Source organism: Oncorhynchus tshawytscha, linkage group LG02, assembly GCF_018296145.1.
Source record: "Oncorhynchus tshawytscha isolate Ot180627B linkage group LG02, Otsh_v2.0, whole genome shotgun sequence".
In the NCBI taxonomy this organism is placed as follows: domain Eukaryota; kingdom Metazoa; phylum Chordata; class Actinopteri; order Salmoniformes; family Salmonidae; genus Oncorhynchus; species Oncorhynchus tshawytscha.
Window position 1 is genome coordinate 19,023,865 of NC_056430.1, and position 25,175 is coordinate 19,049,039.

The 25,175-nt window shown below is 41.0% G+C and overlaps 2 protein-coding genes across 4 annotated transcripts; one reads left to right on the top strand and one right to left on the bottom strand.

Annotated features, from left to right (window-relative positions):
* Positions 1–2,764: 2,764 nt before the first annotated feature.
* On the bottom strand, positions 2,765–16,523 carry zgc:113054 (NADP-dependent mannitol dehydrogenase). 3 transcript variants are annotated; one of them, XM_024381947.2, is made up of 11 exons: positions 16,187–16,523; positions 14,455–14,644; positions 14,274–14,365; positions 13,946–14,178; positions 13,371–13,607; positions 13,208–13,282; positions 12,799–13,015; positions 11,583–11,692; positions 10,868–10,940; positions 6,123–6,240; positions 2,765–3,720 (listed from the first exon to the last, which is right to left on the bottom strand). In XM_024381947.2, exons 1-11 carry the CDS (start codon positions 16,200–16,202, stop codon positions 3,525–3,527), a joined length of 1,557 nt encoding a protein of 518 aa, XP_024237715.1. In that variant the 5' UTR covers positions 16,203–16,523; the 3' UTR covers positions 2,765–3,524. The 3 variants fall into 3 exon arrangements, with proteins under 3 accessions (XP_024237715.1, XP_024237707.1, XP_024237724.1); XM_024381939.2 differs by having other exon boundaries at positions 11,583–11,791; positions 16,187–16,519; XM_024381956.2 differs by lacking the exon at positions 14,455–14,644 and having other exon boundaries at positions 11,583–11,791; positions 14,274–14,426; positions 16,187–16,520.
* A 1,608-nt stretch (positions 16,524–18,131) lies between these two features.
* LOC112262555 (2-epi-5-epi-valiolone synthase-like) lies at positions 18,132–24,869 on the top strand. Its single transcript, XM_024438179.2, has 5 exons — positions 18,132–18,407; positions 22,702–23,341; positions 23,564–23,800; positions 24,089–24,341; positions 24,455–24,869. The coding sequence occupies exons 1-5, from the start codon at positions 18,232–18,234 to the stop codon at positions 24,538–24,540; spliced, it is 1,392 nt and encodes a 463-aa protein (XP_024293947.1). The 5' UTR covers positions 18,132–18,231; the 3' UTR covers positions 24,541–24,869.
* Positions 24,870–25,175: the final 306 nt, after the last annotated feature.

Here is a 25,175-nt window from a genome sequence, read left to right on the forward strand (position 1 = left end):
TACCTCTCTGCCAATAACGAAGAGTTTCAAACCTCTCTGCCAATAACAAAGAGTTTCATACCTGTCTGCTAATAACAAAGAGTTTCAAACCTATCTGCTAATAACAAAGAGTTTCATACCTCTCTGCCAATAACAGTTTCAAACCTATCTGCTAATAAAAGAGTTTCATACCTCTCTGCCAATAACAAAGAGTTTCATACCTCTCTGCCAATAACAAAGAGTTTCATACCTCTCTGCCAATAACAAAGAGTTTCAAACCTCTCTGCCAATAACAAAGAGTTTCAAACCTCTTTGCCAATAACAGCTAGTTTTTAGGTTAGATATCCCTCTCATTAGGTTTCTCCAATAAGGCCCCTCACTTAGGCCACTCCCAGACAGTCCAAGCTAAATTCTTGCCAGAGAAATTGCTTTCTGCCAAGACACTTTATTTGTTTCCAATAAAAATGGTCAAAAATAAACAGTAATTGGACCTTTTACCTACTAGACTTCTGACGCTGTTAAAATTGACAGAGGCTTTTATTGTGTCAATTGTCTTTCAACACTATCAAGGTACTTGGTCCCCCATTTTCTACTCACTACCCTTCCTAATTTTGATAAACTTATGGTATGACCACAATAAAGGATGATTGAGGTGATTTATTTGTATTTACATCAGTGAAATAAAGTCTTTATTGACCTGTTGAAAGTACAATTATTTTAAATAATTGATTTTGTCCACACGGGTCATGTAGACCTACTGTTGTAAGAACCTTAGCTCCATTTATAAAGGCTATACATTTCATTTTCAAATATCTCACTCACTACACTAGGGCTGAGGCATGATAAAATACATCAATAAAAGGGTATTGATGTTGTCAAATGTTAATATGCCATCTATAAACCCTGTGACGTACTCTCTCACCCAGATACAGGCTGTGCTCAGCTCTGTGTTGTCTCCTCCTGTTGTCGCATCGACCCAGGGCTACTCACAATTTGCTTCTGCTGTAAAATGTTGCATTCCAGGACAAACATGGACATTAATCAAAGTTGATTTGAAGTGCGAGGGCACAAGTGCTTTTGTGCTGAAGAACTCTTTAGCACAACACCGGCATTTTCGCGGGCCTCGCTACTGAGCGTAATTGCAGCACAAGGAGGTCATAAATAATGTATTCAAGATCACTTACACCTCATGAAGCAAGCCATAGGTTTGAAGAGATCACATTTTCAGCTCAAAATATAGAATTTGGCTCGTGGCTGCGCTTTCCAGGGAAAACAAGATCTTCAAAAAGGGCTTTGAAACCGTTTAGAGCAATACAAAACATAATAACATCAAAACAGTTGAGACTGAATTATGCTGTGAATAAACTCCTGACTAAAGTGTGGTGTTGTAGGCAGCAGTACAGAGGATGGAGTTTAACATCTTGCTGTGAATAAACTCCTGACTAAAGTGTGGTGTTGTAGGCAGCAGTACAGAGGATGGAGTTTAACATCTTGCTGTGAATGCTACAATAGTTATGCCTTAAAAACTATAGTCTACACTTTAATGAATTGACAAAATGATACACCTACTGTATGTATGACCCCAGTCGACCTGTGTTTAGGTACAACTAATGGAAAACCACAATTTAAGTTGTTAAGTGACATGTACACGTTTGTCTTTAGTTAAGATTAAGACAGTAGATTACAATCAGAACAGTTATTACAATTCCCAACATAAACTGTGTAGATACCTGCATAACAATTACTGAACCTCGACAATTACTCACCTCATCTCTTGGCAAGCAGTAGCAACAGATGAATATATAGTAATGACATTTTTCATACATTGGAAATGTAACCATTTGTTTCATTTGAATTGAAAGTACTGCACATTGCGTTTGTTCAACATTCCAACACAGATTCATTCCCATGTCCAGCTGTTTGCACACTAGAATTGCGGATGTCATTTCAATCATAATTTCCTCACATAAACATATAGCAGACCCTTTGTTGCTACCCTCGGATAATGGCAAATAATGTTCTTGATAACCCCACATTCAAACAGTGATTATCCTGTATACTGAAAGGTAGAGAACAGCAAATATCTGTAGCTCCCCATCTCTAGACTGCCCCTTTGTGGCCATCTGACGAAATGCCTAACTAATATTCTACTCTCGTTATATTAAGATGTTTATTAGGTCATTCTGGATAAATTCTTACATTCACTGTTTACAGAAATCAAATTTCTGATATTGTCCTGTGAGGAAGTTGTGTCTATCTACTATGCAGGTTTAGTATGTCTTCTACATTAAATCCAACTGAAATGCAGAGATCGTCAGATCTTTCCATATCTAAACGGGATCCTCTCACTCACTAGCCCCGTTAATAAGGGACCCCATTATGTAAATCTGAGTATGGCCACAAATAGCGAGAAGTTTCTCACACAAACAAGCACCGTCTCATTGCATGGATGGTGCTAATTGGACACTCCTTTGGTATAATTGCAGTGACTAAGGCCATGCCCTCAGCTAACCTCCTTTAAGCATTGTTTTGCAGCACATAAACAGTACAGGGAGCAATTAAGATGCGGATTGTAAGCACCACTTGGGGGACCAATCAGCAAAACCATGAGAGAGAAGAGCTGAAGGAGGGGGGTACACTATGGTACCCGGAGAAACACAACCATCCCAGGACTGTCAAACAGGGAGTTATTACACATTTATATGCATAGAATGTCTAGTTAGCTTTGAAACCATATTTATGTGTTCAGTATGTAGTCCCCATAAGGAAAGGATTAGTTACAATATTAAGTTTGATAGTGTTTATTTTATAAACCGACTGTATTTCGTACAGTATCTTGTCATACACATCTCAGTACTTTCTACTATGCCCAACCTATCTTTCACAATCTAATATCCAGTACGTACTGCACTTGCACAGTAGAAAGCAGCATGCATTTAGTGTATTAAAATCTTGAACTATGAACCCGTTTCAAGTACTTTTCACTTACGAAACAAATACCTCTGATGGGGCAAATAGTGTCAAAAGCTGTTTATAAGAGTCACTCACAGATTCCAGCGTGAAAAATGTTTCTGTATAAAAACACAGATGTCCAAAGGATAGCACCATGTAGAAGGCGTAAAAAGGATTTGCGACAAAGTGTGCATTTCTGTCAAGAAACTTATAGGGATATGAAAGCACAACTGTGTTGAAATAAATGTCCCTTTTATGTGAAGACTACTATATGAAACTGTAAAATAATCTCCAATCTGACATAATGGTAAACCAGGGAGGTAATCACTCTGACCTAATCTCTGTTACTCTAGTCTTCCCTGTGGAGATCAGTCACAGTGGTCGCCACAGGATGCTGATGAGGGGAGGACGGCTCATAATAATGGCTGGAATGGAGTGAAATCAAATACATGGAAGCCAAGTGTTCCATTTCATTCCATTCCAGCCATTACTATGAGTCCGTCTCCCTAATTAATGTGCCACCAGCCACCTACGGTGGGTGTCTATTCCCAAGAGTGAACCAAGAGTGGGAAAAATTAAGCTTCTCCCTCTCTCTACCACAGACTTTGCCCACCCTCTATGACTAAGTTATGCCCTGTCATGTAGTCGGAGGCGTCAGATGCCAAGTAGACCACTGCAGCTTGCAGGTCTGTCACTAGAGCCAGTCGTCCAGCAGGGATATCTGACAGCCAGCGCTGCACCAGAGGCCTCAAACTCTCCGAGTGGATGAGAGGGGTGTCAACAATCCCCCTGAAAAGAAAAAGGGAGACAGAGATGGAGGGAAAGAGAATTCAGAGACATCAGACTTCAAAGCCAGGAGTGACAGCAGTGTGGCGTTTCAGAGCCACCACTTTGGTAACCAAAATAAAATAATAAATAAACCCAATTACCCTTCAGAAAAAGGGTACATCTCTGATGATATTTACAGTGGGATGCGGGGTGTTAAATGACTGGCACGTCGCAGGAAGCACCACCGGGTACGACAGGACCCTAGGTGTAATTTGCCTTCAGGAGCCTGTACATTATCACTTTCTCTGCGTCTCTCTGCCTGATATGAGCTTTAGCTGGTTTGATTCTCAGGTATAGTGCTTGAGTGGCATTTAAAAGAAACAGGTATGTTGGTACTATAGTGATTCGTACTATAGTGATTTCCTCCTCTGAGACTTAGGTACTTTCATGTTTAGACAATGCTTGTGTCAGCATTAATCTATCATGACCAATGATTTTCTCTCCAACTATTGAAATATATCATTTGGATAAACGTGTCAACACAGCTGTGTCTAATGTGAGACGACTTCAGGCTTTTCACACAACCATTATGAAAGTAACTAAAAGTTTCACGGTCGACTCATCTTTAGCCCGTACCCGACATGTTAGGCATACAGTATTCCTGGCTGTGCCTTGATACAAATTCCAACATTTGGATAAATTAGCGGCTCCAAGAAGCATGTGACACCTTGGTTAACATATTCCACCTCAATTATATTTCTCTTCAGCGCCCTGTTATCTGGAACCTTTCCTGGCAATCAGAGGTGCTGTTTTCCCTCAACCAATTTTCTAGATAATGCAGCTTATCACCGGCGCGGCTAAAGTTGCCAATGAAATCAGGCTGCAGTCAACCTCGCACTCGCTAATTGTGTCCCTTTTTTATGCATATTTACTGACTGTCACTTCTACGAAATCAGCGCCCCATTGAGACAGCCAGTTAGAAGGGGGAAAGAATTGCTTCTTTGCAAATTAAAATGAGCAAACAAGCTGTCGATAAATAAAGCAGAGTGGGCGCTTTGTTCTGGGTGTGGTGACGGGCCCCGCATGCCGAGCCACCGGACGGATTCGCTGGGGCTAAGGGATGCTCGACTTAACACACACATACACAGCGCAGCGAAGAGTGTTCCTCTTTCCTCTTCTTCACCGCCACACAGCTTCACAGACAACTAGATACAAACAATGTGCTATTGTTGTGGAGACACTTGGAGTGAGGATGCTCATTTGATTTCCTAATTGAATATAACAATTAGAGCAAGTGTTTGTTTGATTCCTCCCTAAAGACGCCATCTAATTAAGCCTGAGCATATTGTTTGAGGGCTTAAATGGAACTTTTACAATGGAGGAAAACACTCAATCGCTTCTCATCATTACTGTTCTTGGCAGCTCAACAAATAGCAATACATACTGAACAAAAATGTAAAGTTTAATTTTTCATGAGGTGAAATAAAAGATCCCAGAAATGTTCCATATGCACAGAAAGCTTTTCTCTTTTGGTCACAAAATGGTTTACATCTCTGTTAGTGAGCATTTCTTCTTTGCCAAGATAATCCATCCACCTGACAGGTGTAGCATATCAAGAAGCTGATTAAACAGCATGATCATTACACAGGTGCACCTGGTACTGGGGACAAAAGGCCACTCTAAAATGTGCAGTTTGGTCACACAGCACAATGCCACAGATATATCAAGTTTTGAGGGAGTGTGGAATTGGCATGCTGACTGCAGGAATGTCCACCAGAGACATTGCTAGAAAATTTAATGTTCATTTATCTACCATATGCTGCCAATTTGGCAGTATGTCCAACCGGCTTCACAACCGCAGACCATGTGTAACCACGCCAGCCCAGGACCTCCAGGACCGGCTTATTCACCTGTCTGGGACCAGCCACCCCGACAGCTGATGAAACTGAGGAGTATTTCTGTCTGTAATAAAGCCCTTTTGTAGGGAAAAACTCATTCTGATTGGCTGGGCCTGGCTCCCCAGTGGGTGGGCCTTGCTCCCCAGTGGGTGGGCCTTGCTCCCCAGTGGGTGGGCCTTGCTCCCCATGTTTGCACCCCTGTCCAGTCATGTGAAATCCATAGATTAGGGCCTAATTTATTTATTTCAATTGACTGATTTCCTTATATGAACTGTAACTCAGTAAAATCATTTAAATTGTTGAATGTTGCATTTATATTTTTGTTCAGAATAGATGGGCTTGAAGTCCATGGACATTTTGTATGTGTACATTCTTAAATCAAAGTTAGGATTGACATTTTTTTAAGTATTTGTGATGTATGAACTGTTGTGGCATGGTGATACAGATAAGATCTGACATTGACACTATAGGCCTATTCTGAAGCCAGGCCATTTAATAAAACTAACATTTGGGACACAAACTTACGGTGAGATGCAGTTAACTCGGACCCCTCTGTCAATCCACTCTGTGCCAAGTGTCTGTGTCAGTTTGACCACTCCTGCCTTTGAGGTGTTGTAGGCAAGCTGCTTCTGTGGATGGGGCACTGCAGAGGGGACAAATCAAGTCAAGTAGTATTGGTCCAAGGTTTATGTATTTATTTGATTTGTATTGTTGTCCATCACTTGTTTTAAACTAAACTTGAACTAATTAAAACACATACAGTTCATTCCTGAGAGTTTTTATACACCTTGACTTATTCCACATTTCATTGTGTTACAGGCGGAATAAAAAATGTATTAAATAATAAAAATTACCCTCACCCATCGACACACAATGTCCCATAATGAAAAAGTGAAAACATGTTTTTAGAAATGTTAGCAAATTTATTGAAAATGAAACACAAAAATATCTAATTTACATAAGTATTCACACCCTTTTGCTATGACACTCCACATTTTGCTCAGGTGCATCCAATTTCCTTTGATCATCTTTGAGATGTCACTACAACTTGATTGGAGTCCACCTGTGGCCAATTCAATTGTTTGGACATGATTTAGAAAGGAACACACCGGTCTATATAAGGTCCCACAGTTGGCAGTGTACAATATATATACAAAAGTATGTGACCATCCCTTCAAATGAGTGGATTCGGCTATTTCAGCCACACCCATTGCTGACAGATGTATAAAATCAAGCACACAGCCATGCAATCTCCATAGACAAACATTGGTAGTAGATAAGCCTTACTGAAGAGCTCAATGACTTTCAACGTGGCACCATCATAGGATGCCACCTTTCCAACAAGTCAGTTTGTTAAATTTCTTCCTTGCTAGAGCTGCCCTGGCTGGTCAACTCTAAGTGCTGTTTTTGCAAAGTGTAAACGTCGGAGCAACAATAGCTCAGCCGTGAAGTGGTAGGCCATACAAGCTCAAGGAACGGGACCACCGAGTGCTTAAGCATGTAAAAATGGTCTCACTACCTTGCTCCAAACTGCCCCTGGAAGCAACATCAGCACCAGCACTGTTTGTTCGGGAGCTTCATGAAATAGGTTTCCATGGCCGAGCAGCCGCACACAAGCCTAAGATCACCATGAGAAATGCCAAGCGTCGGCTAGAGTGGTATAAATCTCGCCGCCATTGGACTTTGGAGCAGTGGAAACGCATTCTCAAGAGTGATTAATCACGCTTCACCATCTGGCAGTCCAACGGACAAATCTGTGTCAGAGCAGAAACTATACCATGAATTGTGTTGAGGCATATATCTGGGGAAGAGTATATAACAAATACCAGTGTTGAAAGTTTCCAAAAGCACAGTGGTCTCCATCAATGGAAGAAAAAAATAAAAATATGGGACTACGCAGACTCTGCCTAGAGCTGGTCTTCCAATCAAACTGAGCAACTGGGCAAGAAGGACCTTGGGAGGTGATCAAGAACCCAATGACCACTCTGACAGAACTACGGAGTTTGTTGGCTGAGATGGGAGAGCCTGTCAGAAGGACAACAGTCTCTAAAGCACTTCACCAATCAGAGCTTTATGGGAGAAAGGCCAGACAGAAGCTACTTCTGAGAAAAATATACGACAGCAGTGCCTGGAGTTTGCAAAAATGCATGTTAAAGACAGAGCACAAGGCAAAAGATTCTGTGGCCTGATGAGACAAAAATTTAACTCTTTGGCCTGAATTCAAAGCGCTGGAGAAAACCAGGCACAACAGACAATTCCTTGATTAGAAGCTGCTTCAGAGTGAAACGACCTTAGAATCGGGAGAAGATTTACGTTCCAACAGGACAATGACCCAAAGCATACAGCAAAAGCAACGCTGAAATAGCTTCAGAACAAGAAAGTGAAAGTCCTTGAACGGCCCAGCCAAAGCCCAGACTTGAATCCTAAGACTTGAAGATTGCTGTTCACCGCCTCTCCCCATCTAACTTAACAGAGCTTGAGAAAATCTGCAAGAAAGAACGGGAGAAAATCCCCAAATCCAGATGTGTAGAGTTTATACAGACATACCTGAGACGACTCGAAGTGTAATCACAATCAAAGTTGCTTCTACAAAGTATTGACTCAGGGGTGTGAATAATTATGTAAATGTTTTCATTTTCAATTAAATTTGCTAACATTTCTAAAAACATGTTTTCACTTTGTCATTATAGGTTATTGTGTGTAGATGGGTGGGGGGGGAATCAATTTCATCCATTTTGAATTCAGGCTGTAACACAACAAAATGTGGAATAACCATATGAACTGCACTCAAAGTCCAAAAGACAAACCTTACCCCTCTAATAACCATGAAACACACACTACAATGTAGACTTTCTCTGAGAGTAATTCTTTTTTTTTTTAACCTTTATTTAACTAGGCAAGTCCGTTAAGAACAAATTCTTATTTACAATGACGGCCTACCCCGGACGACGCTGGGCCAATTGTGCACCACCCTATGCTACTACCAATCACGGCTGGATGTGATACAACTTGGATACGAACCAGAGATTGTAGTGAAGCCTCTTGCACTAAGATGCAGTACCTTAGACCGCTGCGCCACTCGAGTACCCCTGCATATTATTCATTCTATGCATTTCTTCATTTCAATCATAACTCAGCACCCTGGTTTCTACTGCATGCTACATGAAAACACCTCCATTAGGTACTTGGGACCCTGTGGATAAAGCCATGTCAAAATAATTGCTTGTAATGTCCAGTTACGCACCATTTTCAGCAACAAAGGCAACACACCATTAGTTTGCCTTGACCATCACAGATGCTGCACACTGCATGGGATGCTTGGACAGCGGCTAATTTCCCTCTGGTTGATTAATCATCACAGGGAAGCCTCCAAGTTACATACAACTTTAGTAGTTAACCTCGTCGCCCCTTGATCTCACTGCCAAATTGCTTCGGTCGGAACAGAGATGATAAATATGACACAGCTGCAGAGAGGCAGGGGCTGGTCCTGGGGAGACAGAGTGGACAGGAGATTCACGGTCCCTCGTTTGTTTAGAAAGGAACAGAGCTGATGTGAGGAGAGAAGAGGATGGAGGATGCTTCCATGATGGAGTGAGGAGGCTGAGGAGGAGGTGCAGGCCCTTGGGTAGGACCCCAGCCTTGGAGGAGAGGAGGAGCACGTGAGGAGGAGCAAAGCCCAGGGCTTACACCCAGACTGAAGGTGAAAGCCGATTTATCAGGACAGGAAACACAGCTAAAAAAGCCTAACAGTGCTAATCCTCACTGAAGACCTGATGATACAGCTCCAAAATACCGTTCAAAACAGGCCTTCATCCTGCAAATAAACCTGCATTGATGTTTTCCGTCTTTAAGAGCAGTAATCCTTAGAGAGGGAGAAAGAGAGCACTGTCTAAAATCCTCTTTAACATCCCCCCTGCTACTTATTGCCCATTCTAAGTGGGGGGAAACGAGCCCTTTTCATCACAGGCCTACACATACTCAAGTCCTCAGGACAGCTAGGAAGTAAAGATGGTACACAGGCTGAATGAGCGTGCCGCTGACATGATTCTCTCTATCCTCCTTAGTCAGGTCAAATACTTTACATGTACTCTCCAGTACAGCTTGGTTAGCATGTCAAAAATGCTCCTCCTTTGTGTGGCCTACCATCATTCTCTTCAAATGTACAGGGGAGGGGAAAAACACATTTTATTCAGCAGATGGACAAAAAGCTGTCATTGTCCAATTAAAATACACATTCACGGCTGCTTTTTGGTACCCTACTTGGCTAAAACAGGTCCCCTCTGATTATTCATTATGACAATACTGTAACAGATGTCCAGACCAATAAAGTAAATTCCTGCAGGACTGTGCGGAACTGAGTAATTGATCACTTTTTTTGTTGCCATCCTCTATTTACCAGCATGGCCCTGTTTTACAGATTGCCCCTGCAGTTGGGACTCAGGCCCATATGTCACAGCAGTTTATTGGCGATGACTATACTGCTGATGAAGTGTTACTGTTTCTCTGGAGGAACCTGTAGGAGGATTTACACTGGGCTGGGAATAACTCCCATTTCACAATGCACTTAGTAAAATGTAAAAGCATCTGCTGCTTAAACACAGCCCTTTACAGAGGCAGGCAGGGTTGTTGCACAGGAAATCTTTTACATGTTGGACCTCAGGTTTCCTTACTAACACATTTCCCTAGAGCTCAGGAGATGGATGTTTATTATGATGCAAAAGTGCCTTGATGAGCAGCAATCACAACTAACTGTGTTTGCAGCGGGAGAATAATGTGGGTGGATAAATCACTATAGCATTGTCCTGAATAAACAGTTCTATGGTGAAGATTAGCAGTATTAGCAATTATACTTAAAAAAATACAAATAGATTGCATTTGTGAAATGGGTCACCAGGTTTCCTCCTCTGTCACTTTAAGTTCACTAAAGTACACTGAAATGGCAAGACTGTAGAATACCAAGCCCATTGAAGTCGTTTCGCAACGCTACAGAAACAAACCGTATACAATTATGTTCAGGTGCACAAAATCATTGTGATGAGTATTACATTACTGTACTTCTCAGTGTACTATAGGAGACATATCAATGCAGCAACAAAGCTCAGGTCATTATTCTTCACTTGACTCACCATTCCTCATTGACTCACCATTCCTCATTGACTCACCATTCCTCATTGACTCACCATACATGGAGATGAAAGGAAGACATTCTCCCTCTAAAACGTTGATGAAATCTAAAGGGAACATACAGGATAGATAGAATATTCACTAACCTATTAGACTGGCCATGGACGCGGTGTTAATAATCTTCCCATATCCTTGCTTCAGCATCACACGACCTGCAGCCTGAGGCAAGAATTCAGGGAGAATGGACACATATCAGAAACATTCATCACACTTTTAGTATTGACATCCTGTGTGTACTTTTCATTATTATTCATACTTACTCATAGACCCTAACTCAAACTCTCATATATTCCATGTGTAATTTACACGTCATTCCCCCCCAAAACAGTTAGACGTGTAAACTCAAATGCAAACAACTGTACATGTTTCCCATTTTCCAGACAGACTTATGTCACTGGTATGACCCTCTGAGTAATGAAATAGATCACACAGGCCTACAGTAGCATACTAGCCTAGGCTGCCAATAGTGGGCTCTAGATCTGCACTATCGTCTTGGATTGATGTGCCCAACCGTTAATACACTTGTGTCCCCCGTGGACCGGCTCGTACATAAAGCATCCTGCAGTCAGGCTGCAAAGGCACCATTTTTAATGGTGGGCAGTTGGGGGAAAAAAATTGAAAAATATGTGTACCGTTTTAATAAAACATTTTCCAACACCATTTCACACCGCATTCAGCCGGTCCACTGGGGACACAAGTGTATTACCAGCTGGGCACATCAATCCTAGATGATAGTGCAGATCAGGTGTCCCCTATAAGTGGCCTAGGCTTACAACAGAATACAGTAGAGGAATCACACACCTGACAACACATGAAGGTCCCCCTCAAGTTGACATCAAAGGTTTGGTCCCACTCTTCCAGACTGGTGTCTTCACTGGCTGAGTTCATGTTGATCCCTGCGTTGTTGCATGCTATTTGGATCGCTCCCCATTTGGACACAATGCTGTCAATCATCCTCTCAACATCTAACGATTTGCTGATGTCAGCAGTAATCGCAATGCAATTTATCCCTGGATTAAAAAGTAGTGGCTATTTAAAATGCAATAATAGGCAAGTTCGAAATGATTGATATTATTACTATTTTGTGTCTTCATATGCAAAATATGGTGCAGATTAAAGTTTTGTCTGAAAATATAATATAATCAGATTACAATATACAACAGGGATAATGAACTAGATTCAGCCGATGGTTTCTTGAGCGGAAGGTCAGGGGGTCGGAACATAATTACAAATCATTTGTAGGACTACAATGTGACCGCAAGAAGCCAAAACAGATATAATATTTCACTAAAACAATCAATCAAACCTGGCGTACGTTTGCATACAATCACATACACTGAGTGTACAAAACATTAGCAACACCTGCTCTTTCCATGATAGACTGACCAGGTGAAAGCTATGATCCCTTATTGATGTCACGTGTTAAATCCACTTCAATCAGTGTAGTGGAGGGAAGGAGACAGGTTAAAGAAGGATTTTTAAACCTTGCTACAATTGAGAAATGGACTGTGTGCGTGTGCCATTCAGAGGGTGAATGGGAAAGACAAAGATTTAAGTGCCTTTGAATGGTGTATGATAGTAGGTGCCAGGCGCACCGGTTTGTGTTAAGAACTGCAACGCTGTTGGGTTTCAGCCAACTTGACACAACAGTGGGAGTCAATATGGGTCAACAACCCTGTGGAACCCTTCGACACCTTGTAGAGTCCATGCCCTGATGAATTGAGGCTATTCTGAGGACAAAAGGGAGGGGTGCAAAGTCAATATTAGGAAGGTGTTCCTAATGTTTTGTACACTCAGTGTAGCGTATTATGCGTGGGGGTATTTTTACAAAATGTCCAACAATAATAAAATAAAACAATTCAAATCTTGGGCCGCTAGTAGGGGAACAATGATGTACAGTATTTCCTTGACTTTTCCCTGACAGCAGAGCACCATCTGCTGGTAATACATGGAAGGTTAATATGAAAATCCAACATTGTGACAATCATAGTGGTGTGTGCTAATGACAAAGCCTTACCTTTCAGTGTGAGCTCCTCTGCCACGGCCTCAGCCTTCCCTTGGTCCAGGTCTACCACAGCCACTTTGGCACCAGCCTCTCCTAGGGCATGTGCAAACGCCCTGCCTATACCTTGGCCTGCCCCCGTCACATAGGCCACCCTGCCGTCCAGACGCATCCGGTCCAGGATCGACCTCCCGTTCAAACCCCGGAATACCTCATCGTCTGTTACCTTGCTCTGAGACAAGTCACACACAAGTGAGTTATAAGTGTGACAGGAAAAGTCTGTATGAGCTTTTAAGTACTGTAAAGTCACCATCTGACTCATGGTAGTAACTACAGCTGTCAATGACAACAATGATAGTCGTTTTCTTTTCCTTTTAGCACGGGCACTAAGTGTGGTTCTGACTGAGGATGCGTCATATGTTACCTGTGTGCCTGCACATGCTGTTGCCATGGGTACTCTGCGGATGATACTGATGCCATCTCTGAGGGGGACAATGACCTTAAAAAAAGAAAAACCTTCTTTACTAACACAGGAGTAAACACCCAGTAATAATTAGACAGATTGCAAGCCATGTCTCTCCACTCACCTGCTCTACACGAAGATCACTCTTCACAAACTGGTTAAAATCTCGAAGTGCCAGCCCGTTTACATCAGCGGTGTCCTTTAGGTAGACCTTAGCCTTGAACAGAGAGTTATCCACACATATCACACCACTCAGCCGTAGGAGGTTGTGGTCCAGGATGAACTTGTAGTAGTTGATGTAGTTGTTCTTGTCTGCGTCGATAAAGACCATGTCAAACTGCTCGCCTGCTGCAGCCAGATCCTTTAAAAAGAGACAATATTATCAGAGAGCCGGACCATTCACTGTCAATGAGCTAGATACACTGATACAGTGTATAGCCTTTTACTTATATATATATATATATATATATAAAAGGCTATAAAAGGCTATACACATATACATATATATATATATATAATTGGCTATTTATTGTACTCATATTTATTACACTTACAAATAGTTGTGTTACTTTAAGTGATTTGGTTTGCATTGTATATACATGTAACTATATAACGTGGTTATTATGCAAGTAGACTAACATGTGTAATCACTGCAGGCTAAACTTAATCAATGTAGTTACACAACACGTAGTTAGTCACCTTCAAGCTATCCATGGCAGAACCAATCTTCACTGTTATCTTCTTGCCATGTGGAGACCTGTCAAATATGGGCTTAGCAAATTCTTTAAGATATTGCTCAATCTCACAGGCAACCAGTGACCCATCCTCGGGCAGTCCTTCAGCCATTGAGAGAGCACCATACCCTGTGAACATGCCTATCTCTAGGATCCTCTTGGCTTTACTCATGTGAACCAGCATTTTCAGAGTCTGGCCTGCCAATGAAACATCAAGACAAATATTTAGCACTACTTAAATATGTATCTTTAACCAAGCATCTACACAACTGTACCCAATAGAGATGGCTCACCTTCCACATGCCCAGTGATGCACTCTTTTGGAAGCCGAAACTGAGTCTTGCCCTCCTCGAATACTTTATCCCAGTCGTGTTCCATCGTTTTCCTACACATCCGTATGGGATTAAGTAAGAATGTGCATCAGAAAGCATCCATGTGAACTGTGTCTGTGGGACGGACAAGAGAATTACTCACTGATACAGCTCAGCGAGAGGTGCACTTTCCTGGCTGCTCATTTTCTCCAGGTAGCCGTCCAGACCACACGCTATGTCCAGGGCCTTCTGTAGGTTGACCCTCAGTTCCTCTGGAATGTTGGCATTGCTATCTGCTATTTCCTTGGCTTTGTTTAAGAAATCCACCATGAATTCCATCGGGGTGTCAGAGACTGCAGAGAACACAAGACCAAAACTGTACACAAGCCTATACAGTATAGGCCTAATGAGTACAGTAGGCTATTATACTAATGAACAATTTGAGACAGAAGGGGGGGTGATACAGAGGAGTGACATTATAATAATATGGAATTCCAATGGCGTAAAGTACTTAAGTAAAAAATACATTAAAGTACTGCTTAAGTAATTTTTGGGGGGTATCTGTACTTTAATATATATTTGAGAACTTTTACTCCATTACATTCATAAGAAAATGATGTACTTTTTACTCCATACATTTTCTCTGACACCCAAAAGTACTTGTTACATATGGAATGTTACATATGATACGCACTTATCAAGAGAACATCTCTGGTCCTCCCTACTGCCTCTGATCTGGCGGACTCACTAAACACAAATGTTTTGTCTGTAAATGATGTTGGAGTGTTGGGAGAGTGCCCATGGCTATCCGTGAATAAAAAATATATTTGTGCCGTCTGGTTTGCTTCATGTAAAGAATGTAAAAGTATTTATACTTTTACTTTTGATACTTAAGAATATTTTAGCAATTACATTTACTTTTGATACTTAAGTATATTTAAAACCAAATACTTTTATACTTTTACTCAAGTAGTATTTTGCTGTGTGACTTTTTATTCAAGTGACAGTTGGGTACTTTTCCCACTGGACAATTCATAGACTACTCTGTGTCATTACATAACTATACCATTAGATGGACATAGAGCTCTAGGAAGGACGGATGAGCCCAATAAATAACTGCAACAGGCGGGGTTAGAAGTGTATGTTCCTAGAGATGCGGTAAAGATGTCAATGGAACTCGACCAAAACCATGGATATGCCATCGAAACGCGTGGGTGAAAGATGCCTTATGGTACCTCATACATTTAGGCTATTGTTTATGTGTATTTCACAATATGTTAATGTAAAAATCGGAGTAAACTGCTTGTATAGATGTGAACCCCAATACATGTTAATGCCATCGTCACCAATCAACTACAATACAGTTCAAAACTAGACTACCACCACCGATTTCTGTATGCTAGCGATACTACAAACGGGAGTTAGGAAACTAGCATTAATCATTCACTTATTATAAACCTGAAAAGGGACCAATTCTAAATGTTATGCAGCGAAAACAACCACATATGTTCAAATCGGACGTTAGTAACTACATTGTGGGCATGTTACAATACATCAATCTGGACGAATATCCACTTTGTTAGATCAGATTTGTTAAATGTGCGCCAATCCGGGGTCCTAGTCCCCCACGGCTGCCTTCCATGCATTGACCTCTTAACCACATCTAGCTAGTCCTATATGTAGGTTATTTAATTTAATTACAATTAATATAAATGTAATGTTTAGTTTTATAATGCACAAATAGTGGATTATTACGAATATACTATTTAAGTGTCCTATCATCTTTCCAGTTGATGTTTCCCCGCGACATTCTCCTGCAACTAACAAGCCCAACCACATTCATTCTTTCGAGCTTCTGCAATCATAGCTAGTTCTGTGAGAAAGACCCGACATACCTTTGGCGGCCTGCATGGTGAATTTCCACGGCGTTCGTAATACAAAATACACAACAAGTTGTCAAATCACAAAGGGCGACTGGCAAAGCAGCTGTCTGTCTATCTATATAGCTTAACCCCGTTTCAGTTGTGTAAATGTATCTTTACTGATGGCTTACGAAACTCCCCAAAATAAACTCCTAGTTTCCCACACAGTAGTTCCGCCCACGTGTCCGTTGACCTGTAAGATCTGTCTATCGATGTCAAACTTTTTATGTAAACCTTTCGCGACAACGTTTTTTCGGGTCGTTTTACTGTCATCACGTGGGCGCAAACCGTATAACACAGCTATGTCTAATGGAGCTGACCTTCAACCAAGTCAAGCGCCACGGTATCTGTCCAGCTCAGGCATCCAGACGTTAAAAAGGCCACTTGTGTAATGAAAGAAAAATACAAATTGTTTCCATCATGTCTACACTTTTGTCACGAGGTGCTGAAGTGTTAAAATGAGCCATGTAAAATGTGAAATCATTCAACTGTTAAAATAAAATAGAATGGATTCTTAGCTCAATACAAAGACATGAATGATCACTTTACTTCAAGAATGTGCATATTTCCCATTATCATATATTTACTCTACAAAAAAGTTGATCTTAAACTTTCATCTTGGCTCATCCTAAACTGACATCTGCTTTTTTTGTCAGTTGCACGTTTTATTACTCTTTATTTTCAGGTGTAGGATCTTAATTTGATTACCCTGTTGCTGGACAACTTTACTGCAATGATTGGTGCATTTGATGTTTAAAAATACTTCTGAAGTTTGTAATTTCCACTTTTAAATGTCAAACCTGATTTGCCCTTTTTTTAAATTATCAAAATGCTAATTAATTATAATCCACATTTCCTGTAGACTTATTTTCCTGCTGTAGCAAACTGGCTCAAATGTTTTTTTTAACCTTTATTTAACTAGGAAAGTCAGTTAAGAACAAATTCCTATTTACAATGACAGCCTAAGAGCAGTGGGTTAACTGCCTTGTGCAGAACAACATATTTTTACCTTTACCAGCTCAGGGATTTGAACTAGCAACCTTTCAGTTACTGGCCCAACATTCTAACCACTAGGCTACCTGTTGCCCCAAATTAAGATGCTACATGTATATTTACTCTTCAAACAGAACACCAGGAACTCACCAGATGTGCTCAGATGAAAAATGGTCAATTGAATGTTGACCTCTGACAACATCCATCCAGTGCCACAAACAAATACTTTGTCTTGTAACTGTTGCATACCTGTGTCCAGTATGTTAAGTAGCCTAGGAGGCTACGCAATTGAACCTACCACAATTCAACTAAACAAAAATGTTTTTTTCTTACAGTCAATTTGGCACACACAAAAAAGGGGTAGGCTACTGCTGATATATATATATAATATCCAAAGCCTTTTTCGCATGTTCATCAGTGACTGATAGCACATTTTCTGCACAAGAAGCAAGTCTGATGCAGGCTCCCCCAGTAGGCTAAATACATAACCCTTATCAATTATCCCAGAATTGTACATGTAACTTTGCAATACATGTGTATCTTTTACAAATGTATTTATCTTGCTCTTATTTCTTGAGTGAAATTTAAAAAAGACTTGACATATAAACATACAGTATGTGTGTATACAATTACAAATGGTCTATGACATGTTTATTGATGTGGAGTCAGAAGTTTTTTATTAAGTAGCCTAAATATGTTTTACATTTAAAAAATGTAGGCTAATAAATTATATAGCCTATTGTGGGGGTGGGGGAATCCCTCTTTACATAATTCTATAGTTTCATTACATCACTCCCAAAAATTGTGTAAGGATCATGCTGGGGCATGTGCTACACAATGGTTTTGGCTACACTTTCATAAGCACACTGGAAATACTTGCTCCTCCCCTGGCAGAAGTGAAGTGATCTGCTGTCGAGGATATATGTATATATACAGAGAGTAATGAGAGGTGAACATTATGCTCCATTAGGTTACTTGTCTCTGCATCGGTCATTCATTAGCTTCCAATACATAAATATATCAAGATGTCACTTGATGCAAACACTGGGAAGACACATGTGGAAGAGCCACTGGAATGCAACAATATTGCAGTAATAAAGAAGAACGAGTTTCACTTAGTTCAAGTCAAGGGCACATGGAAACGCAAATCGGGAAATAAATTGAATAAAAATATAAAGGGTCGAGTATCAGCTGCCAATATGTGAGTAAAACTTGTGTTAAAATATAATTAAGGGATGCAATTGATTCTAAATAAATTAAAACGTTATGCAAAATATAAGGTTTATGCACATTATCGTCATACATCTAAATTCGTTTTCTTGATGTTAACATGCTTTATTTTATTAGACCCTCTAGCTAGACTTTAAGTAATAAAATAAGTAGCCTCCCACTGGGCAAAAACTTGTTTTCACGTCATTTCAACAAAAATATTCAATGTGATGATGTGTAATCAACGTGGAAAACTGATTGGATTTGCAAAAAGTCAATAATAAGGGAATTTCGTAATTTTTTCAACCAACTTTGAACCTAAATCCAATGGCATGGTGAAATTCTTTTGCTTTTCACATTAGTTGACAACTCAACCATATGTAAATCAAAACTAGATGTGTTGAACTGACATTTGTGCCCAGTGGGCTTGCACAAGACTTGGCTTGTGTGATTCGGAATGGCTCATAGGACCAGGAGCCTATCCCATGTTTCTGTAGTGTGAGGCATCTTGATGTACAAGCACACCAATTGGACAGGACACTAGTGTTGTGTCTTTGGCTATGCCGGATTAGGTGATATGAAATGCTATTCTATAAAATAATATCTCTGTAATTAATATTACCTGATTGAGCTAATCATGTAAGTGTAAATAACTAGAGAGTCCGGCACCACAAAATAATATTTATGGAGCTGTTATCTTCCGAATAAACTCTTAAAGACCTAGTAATATTTTACATCAATAGGAGTCAATATTAATCATCATCTTAATTCAGTCTCATATGAAAGTTGTACATTCTTGGTTATCTGCACGAACCCTGGCTCACAAGTTGAACCAGCAATAGAACATTTGGTTTAATTATTTATTTACTATTCAAATCAAATGTATTTATATAGCCCTTCGTACATCAGCTGATATCTCAAAGTGCTGTACAGAAACCCAGCCTAAAACCCCAAACAGCAAGCAATGCAGGTGTTGAAGCACGTTGGCTAGGAAAAACTCCCTAGAAAGGCCAAAACCTAGGAAGAAACCTAGAGAGGAACCAGGCTATGAGGGGTGGCCAGTCCTCTTCTGGCTGTGCCGGGTGGAGATTATAACAGAACATGGCCAAGATGTTCAAATGTTCATAAATGACCAGCATGGTCAAATAATAGGTCTGGGACAGGTAGCACGTCCAGTGAACAGGTCAGGATTCCATAGCTGCAGGCAGAACAGTTGAAACTGGAGCAGCAGCACGGCCAGGTGGACTGGGGACAGCAAGGAGTCATCATGCCTGGTAGTCCTGAGGCATGGTCCAAGGGCTCAGGTCGTCCGAGAGAGAGAAAGAAAGAGAGAAAGAGAGAATTAGAGAGCGCATACTTAAATTCACACAGGACACATTTACTAAATACCTAACTAATCACACAGAATTACACATACACATAATTAAATCATATCTTGATTACAAATGACGTCATAAAGGAAAACATCCCTAGCGGGCGGAACAGATGTGACAGCTTGTTACACAAAAGAAAAGGGACGGGGTTTGAGTGAAAGAGCAAGAAGACTGAGGAACAAAGGGCGAAGCTGTGCTATCGTAAATAAAGTATCTTATGCATTCTAAATTACAGCCCATTTGGAAAAGGAAAATGCAATAAATATTTACTCTGAGCTGCGCTTCAGTAGGTTCGTGGTAGATGGAAGGCCGTGTTGCCCAACTGAGTCCTTCGTCCTTTGAAGAATGTCTGCTGGTAAATTGAATACGTTGTAGTAACGTCATTGTGTGGTAGACAGGATACTCTGTCTGTTCCTTCCTAACCCTCGTTTGCAGCGGCTGTTGCTAACTCAACGGCTAGGAGGTATCACTTCTGTAGTGAATAAGAGTTCAAAGTTCATACCATTCGCAACCAAAACTCACGCTGATGTTGGCTTCGTTCTGTAGTTATTATCTGAACCGTTCTGACATCCGACTGTTGACCTCACATCCTCGGAACAGGAGGTTATATTGTCGTCAAGGGCTTATAATTTCGAATAATTTCATATTCAAACATTTAAATTGAACAACAATTCCATGTGAAAGTGTAGACTTTCCACTGTAGAGTTTATGTAATCTTATCATTGATGAGAATGTCTCAGATGACAACCGAACTGACATCATATTCATTAAGTACCACCGCATATGTTCAATTGGTTGGATTACCAGAATATAGTTCATTTCCCCCCACCATCTGATGTTCCCAGAATCTCTATGTTAACCAAAGAGTTTTGCAAATGTAACATCAGTAGGGTAGAGAGAGGAAAAAGGGGGGAAGAGGTATTTATGACTGTCATAAACCTACCCCCAGGCCAACGTCATGACACTAGTCTATCGCAGGGCCTTACCCCCAATGTATCTCCTTAATACTGAGTGCCAAGCAGAGACTCAGCTGGTCCCATTTTTACAGTCTTTGTCATAAGCCTGAGATCCAGGGCCGGTGCCAGAACAAATCAGTTGGATAGGCATTTGACTTCAGTTGGATGGGCCCATTTTTTCATGGGACTTCCGGTATTTTGAATTTTGTTAATGGCTGTTATAATGAAGACCAAAGGCAGCTAGTGAGTTTCAAGTTTGTGGAAGCTTAAAATGTATCCTACAATTTTACTTATCTGCGTGCCAGTTATGAATATTTTTATATGCGCATTTTCTTAACGTTTTAGTTTCTCAAAATTATTGTCACGTGGTTAATCATACAAATATTAATTAAAATGGTTAAAATCTAAAAGTTAAAATTAAACTAATGCAAGAGCACCAGCCTTTGCCATATGGACACATTGATAGTCTACACCATGATCCATTGGTGGCTAAAGAAATGAGTGCATGGAACTCAGAGATAGCCTATAAGCCAATGCAGCACTAGGCCTATAACTTACATCTTCATCTAAGTAAAATACATAGGCCTAAAGACAACAAATAAAAACATTAGAACCTATCCTGATAAAATGCATGTTCTTTCAATTGCATGCCTATGTGTCTCCCTTTCTGTCTGTCTTGACTTGAGTGAGCTATAACTAGTGAAGTGCAACATTGTATCAACTCAGCAGGTTGGCTTGCTCTCCCTCAAAGTTATCAGCACAGAGAAACCACACTCATGCTCATTGCTCACATGGAGCACTGTCTGACAAAACTCCTAAATTATGTTTACGAAATAAACCAAAACTTGTTTCCCACAAGTTTAGCAGGTTGTGACGGGGATTAACGGTACATTTACTAAGCATGTCTTCGCCACACACCACTCCCCTTCATCTTGTCTCAACATTTTAAATTATACTCAAGACACATTATCTTCACATTTTACATGCTTTTCACTGACATCCGCAACTCAATAATCAGCTAGGCTTTTTGCCACGTACTCTGCCCAAATGGCTGGCTTTCCTAATAGGCATAGGCCTATGCACTTGTGATTTGAAAATAATCCACAGCATTTAAAAAAAAAGAATCTAATGATCCTCTATGGCTAAGTCAAGCTCTCTAGTAAAGTATTTTGACTGGAGTAATTATATCATTTTGGCAAAACATCAATTTACTTTAGGGAAAGCCAGCATCCTTTAGGGAAAGCCAGCATCCTTTAGGGAAAGCCAGCATCCTTTAGGGAAAGCCAGCATCCTTTAGGGAAAGCCAGGATCCTTTAGGGAAAGCCAGCATCCTTTAGGGAAAGCCAGCATGGACTGTGCACCCATCAACTTTCCGTTCTAATTCACAAGTAGCTGAAACCAAGTGGCTGAAATCTGTGTATAATGACGAGATGCTCATGTCTCCACCCTAACAATGCAAATCGTTGTCCCAAAGGTGGGAATGCAGGCAACAAGCTTAGGTCTGCATATTATGCCCATAGAAATGCATTGGGTTTATTAAGTCCCTTTATTTAGACCTCTCACTTGGCCTCTTCCTCTCTGCTGAAACTAGGGAGTGCAACAGCGCCGCTGTCTTAGTATCTGATGCTGTCTGGACAGAAAACGTATAACATGCCATACTCCTTTTGTCCAGACAGCATCAGATACATGGTCACACAAAAGGAGACAGAAGGGCGCTGTTTCGCTCACTCGGATGCTTTATCTGAGATTGTTGAATCTTTCTGTCATCTCGTGTCTCGGTCAAATATTATCAATATTTCAATATTTTATTTGGACGGGCAAGGATGGTACGGTAGACTTTCCACAGAAAGTGAAATTGTGTGAATTTACATTTATCCCCAGGCTTTGTTCTCTAAACATTTACTGTACATATTGTACTGTACATAAAATAATCTGACAAATATATCATGTTTTCCAGCTATGAGAGCACCATGGAGCAAGGCACCTCCTGGACAGTGGTCAGCCCTATCATCTTCACCTACAAGGTGACTGAGTCCCTGGGCCTGCTGGACCCCAGCAACGACACCCTGCTCCTGGGGCACATTAGGGACCCCCAGCAGCTGGAGGTCCTGAGGAACAGCATCAGCACCAAGCCCCTCAGGCGCTTCGTGGTCATGGACCAGACCGTCTACAACCTCTACGGCTGCCAGCTTACAGACTACTTTGAGGCCCATAATGTTCTCTACAGGATCCTGCCCCTGCCCACCACCGAGGAGAACAAGTCCATGGAGCTGGTGATGAGGATCCTGGAGGAGGTCCATAAGTTCTCCCTGGACAGACGCACAGAGCCCATCATCGCCATCGGAGGAGGAGTCTGTCTGGACATAGTGGGCTTGGCGGCATCCCTGTACAGGAGACGCACCCCCTACATCCGTGTCCCTACCACCCTGCTCTCTTATGTTGACGCCAGCGTGGGGGCAAAGACTGGGGTGAACTTTGCCAACTGTAAAAATAAGCTGGGTGGCTACATACCCCCGGTGGCTGCTTTCCTAGACCGCTCCTTCATTCAAACTGTTTCTCGAAGACACATCTCCAATGGGCTGGCCGAAATGTTAAAGGTACAGTGGCAATGCCTGACAGCAACAGATATGAATTAGATATTGGACTTTACATGAACTTAAGATACAATGCTGTACTATTTGACTGTATACTATACTGTAGAGAACAATATACAGTACATCATCAGTCTTATAGAATATGTTGATGCTCATTTAGCTCTGTAGATCTGGTTTTATGTACTGGTATTTAATGTAAATGTAATGTAGATGTGTGCTCTACAGATGGCCTTGATGAAACACAGAGGTCTCTTTGAGCTGCTGGAGACCAATGGCCGGTTCCTGTTGGACTCCAAGTTCCAGTCTGACAGCGGTCTTCAGGGGGACAACAAAGATGCTGCCTCCGTGTCCACACGCATGGCCATAGAAGCCATGCTAGAGGAGCTGGCCCCCAACCTGTGGGAGGACGATTTAGACAGACTAGTAGACTTTGGTCACCTTATCAGCCCAGAGCTGGAAATGGTACAGTACAACCAATTTTTACCGCTTCACCTTAAATAACCACAAAGCCAAATGCCAAATTCCATGAGCTACTGTATGTAACCGGGTTTGAACCAATATGTCATCATGTCATGTTTGTCACCTCCTGTTCCATTTTTAGTGTAACTATGTGCCAGATGAGCATGGTGTCAGGTTTACTCACACCTGTTTGTGTTAGTTAGCGGCAATAAACAGTGCGGCTATGAGTAATACTGCACTCTAGAGAGTTGTGCATGGATACAGTACTGAGCGCTGACCTTCTTATTACAGAAGGTGCTCCCTTCCTTGCTGCACGGAGAGGCGGTGAACATCGATATGTCCTACATGGTTTATGTGGCCCGTGAGAGGGGCCTCATGACAGAGGAGGAGAAGCTGCGGATTATAGGCTGCATGGGGGGGCTGGAGCTGCCTGTGTGGCACCAGGACGTTACCATGGCACTAGTGCAGCACTCACTTTGTGAGAGGCTGAAACACTCTGGTGGGCTGGTCAGGATGCCTCTACCCATTGGCCTAGGGCATGCAGGTAAAGAGACAGACATGTATTTTTCAGTTAGAGTTCAGCACATTAACAAAGATTAAAAATGCATATATTTTCAAAGCTGGTGTTAACAATCTCCTTTTTCTCTCCATCTGTAGAGATCTATAATGACACAGGTGATGACACCCTGTACAGAGCGTTTGAGAAGTGGTGTGATGAGCTGCGACCAAGCGACCTGAACTAGTCCAAATATTTTGCATTACTGTAGATTATTTACTTTGAATGATTTAAATGATTAAAACAAGGATGTGGCATTTCTGCTTGACATGTTGACACAGATATCTAGAATGCTCAACAGTTGTTGTAGCTGATATTTGTTGGTGCTGTTGATTGTTCAGGTTGACTTGTTTTGATAGAAAATTGCAAGCGATGTCTTGTCCTATTGAACAATACAGGCCCCTCGCAGTTTTACTACTACATTACAAAAAGGGAAATTCAAAACTTTATGTATGATGACTTTGTATTGCTATTGATGTTTTTGATGTCTCAAATGTTCTCATTAAATCATTTAAGAAATGACTACTTCTTGTGTTTTAAATACACAATTACAAACACTTTATTTAGGAGCAATGCACTTTTATATTGTACAAAATACAGTTGAAGTCTGAAGTTTACATACACTTAGATTGGAATCATTAAAACCCGTTTTTCAACCACTCTACAAATTTCTTGTTAACAAACTATAGTTTTGGAAAGTCAGTTAGGATATCTACTTTGTGCATGACACAAGGAATTTTTCCAACAATTGTTTACAGACAGATTATTTCACTTATAATTCACTGTATCACAAATCCAGTGGGTCAGAAGTTTACATACAGT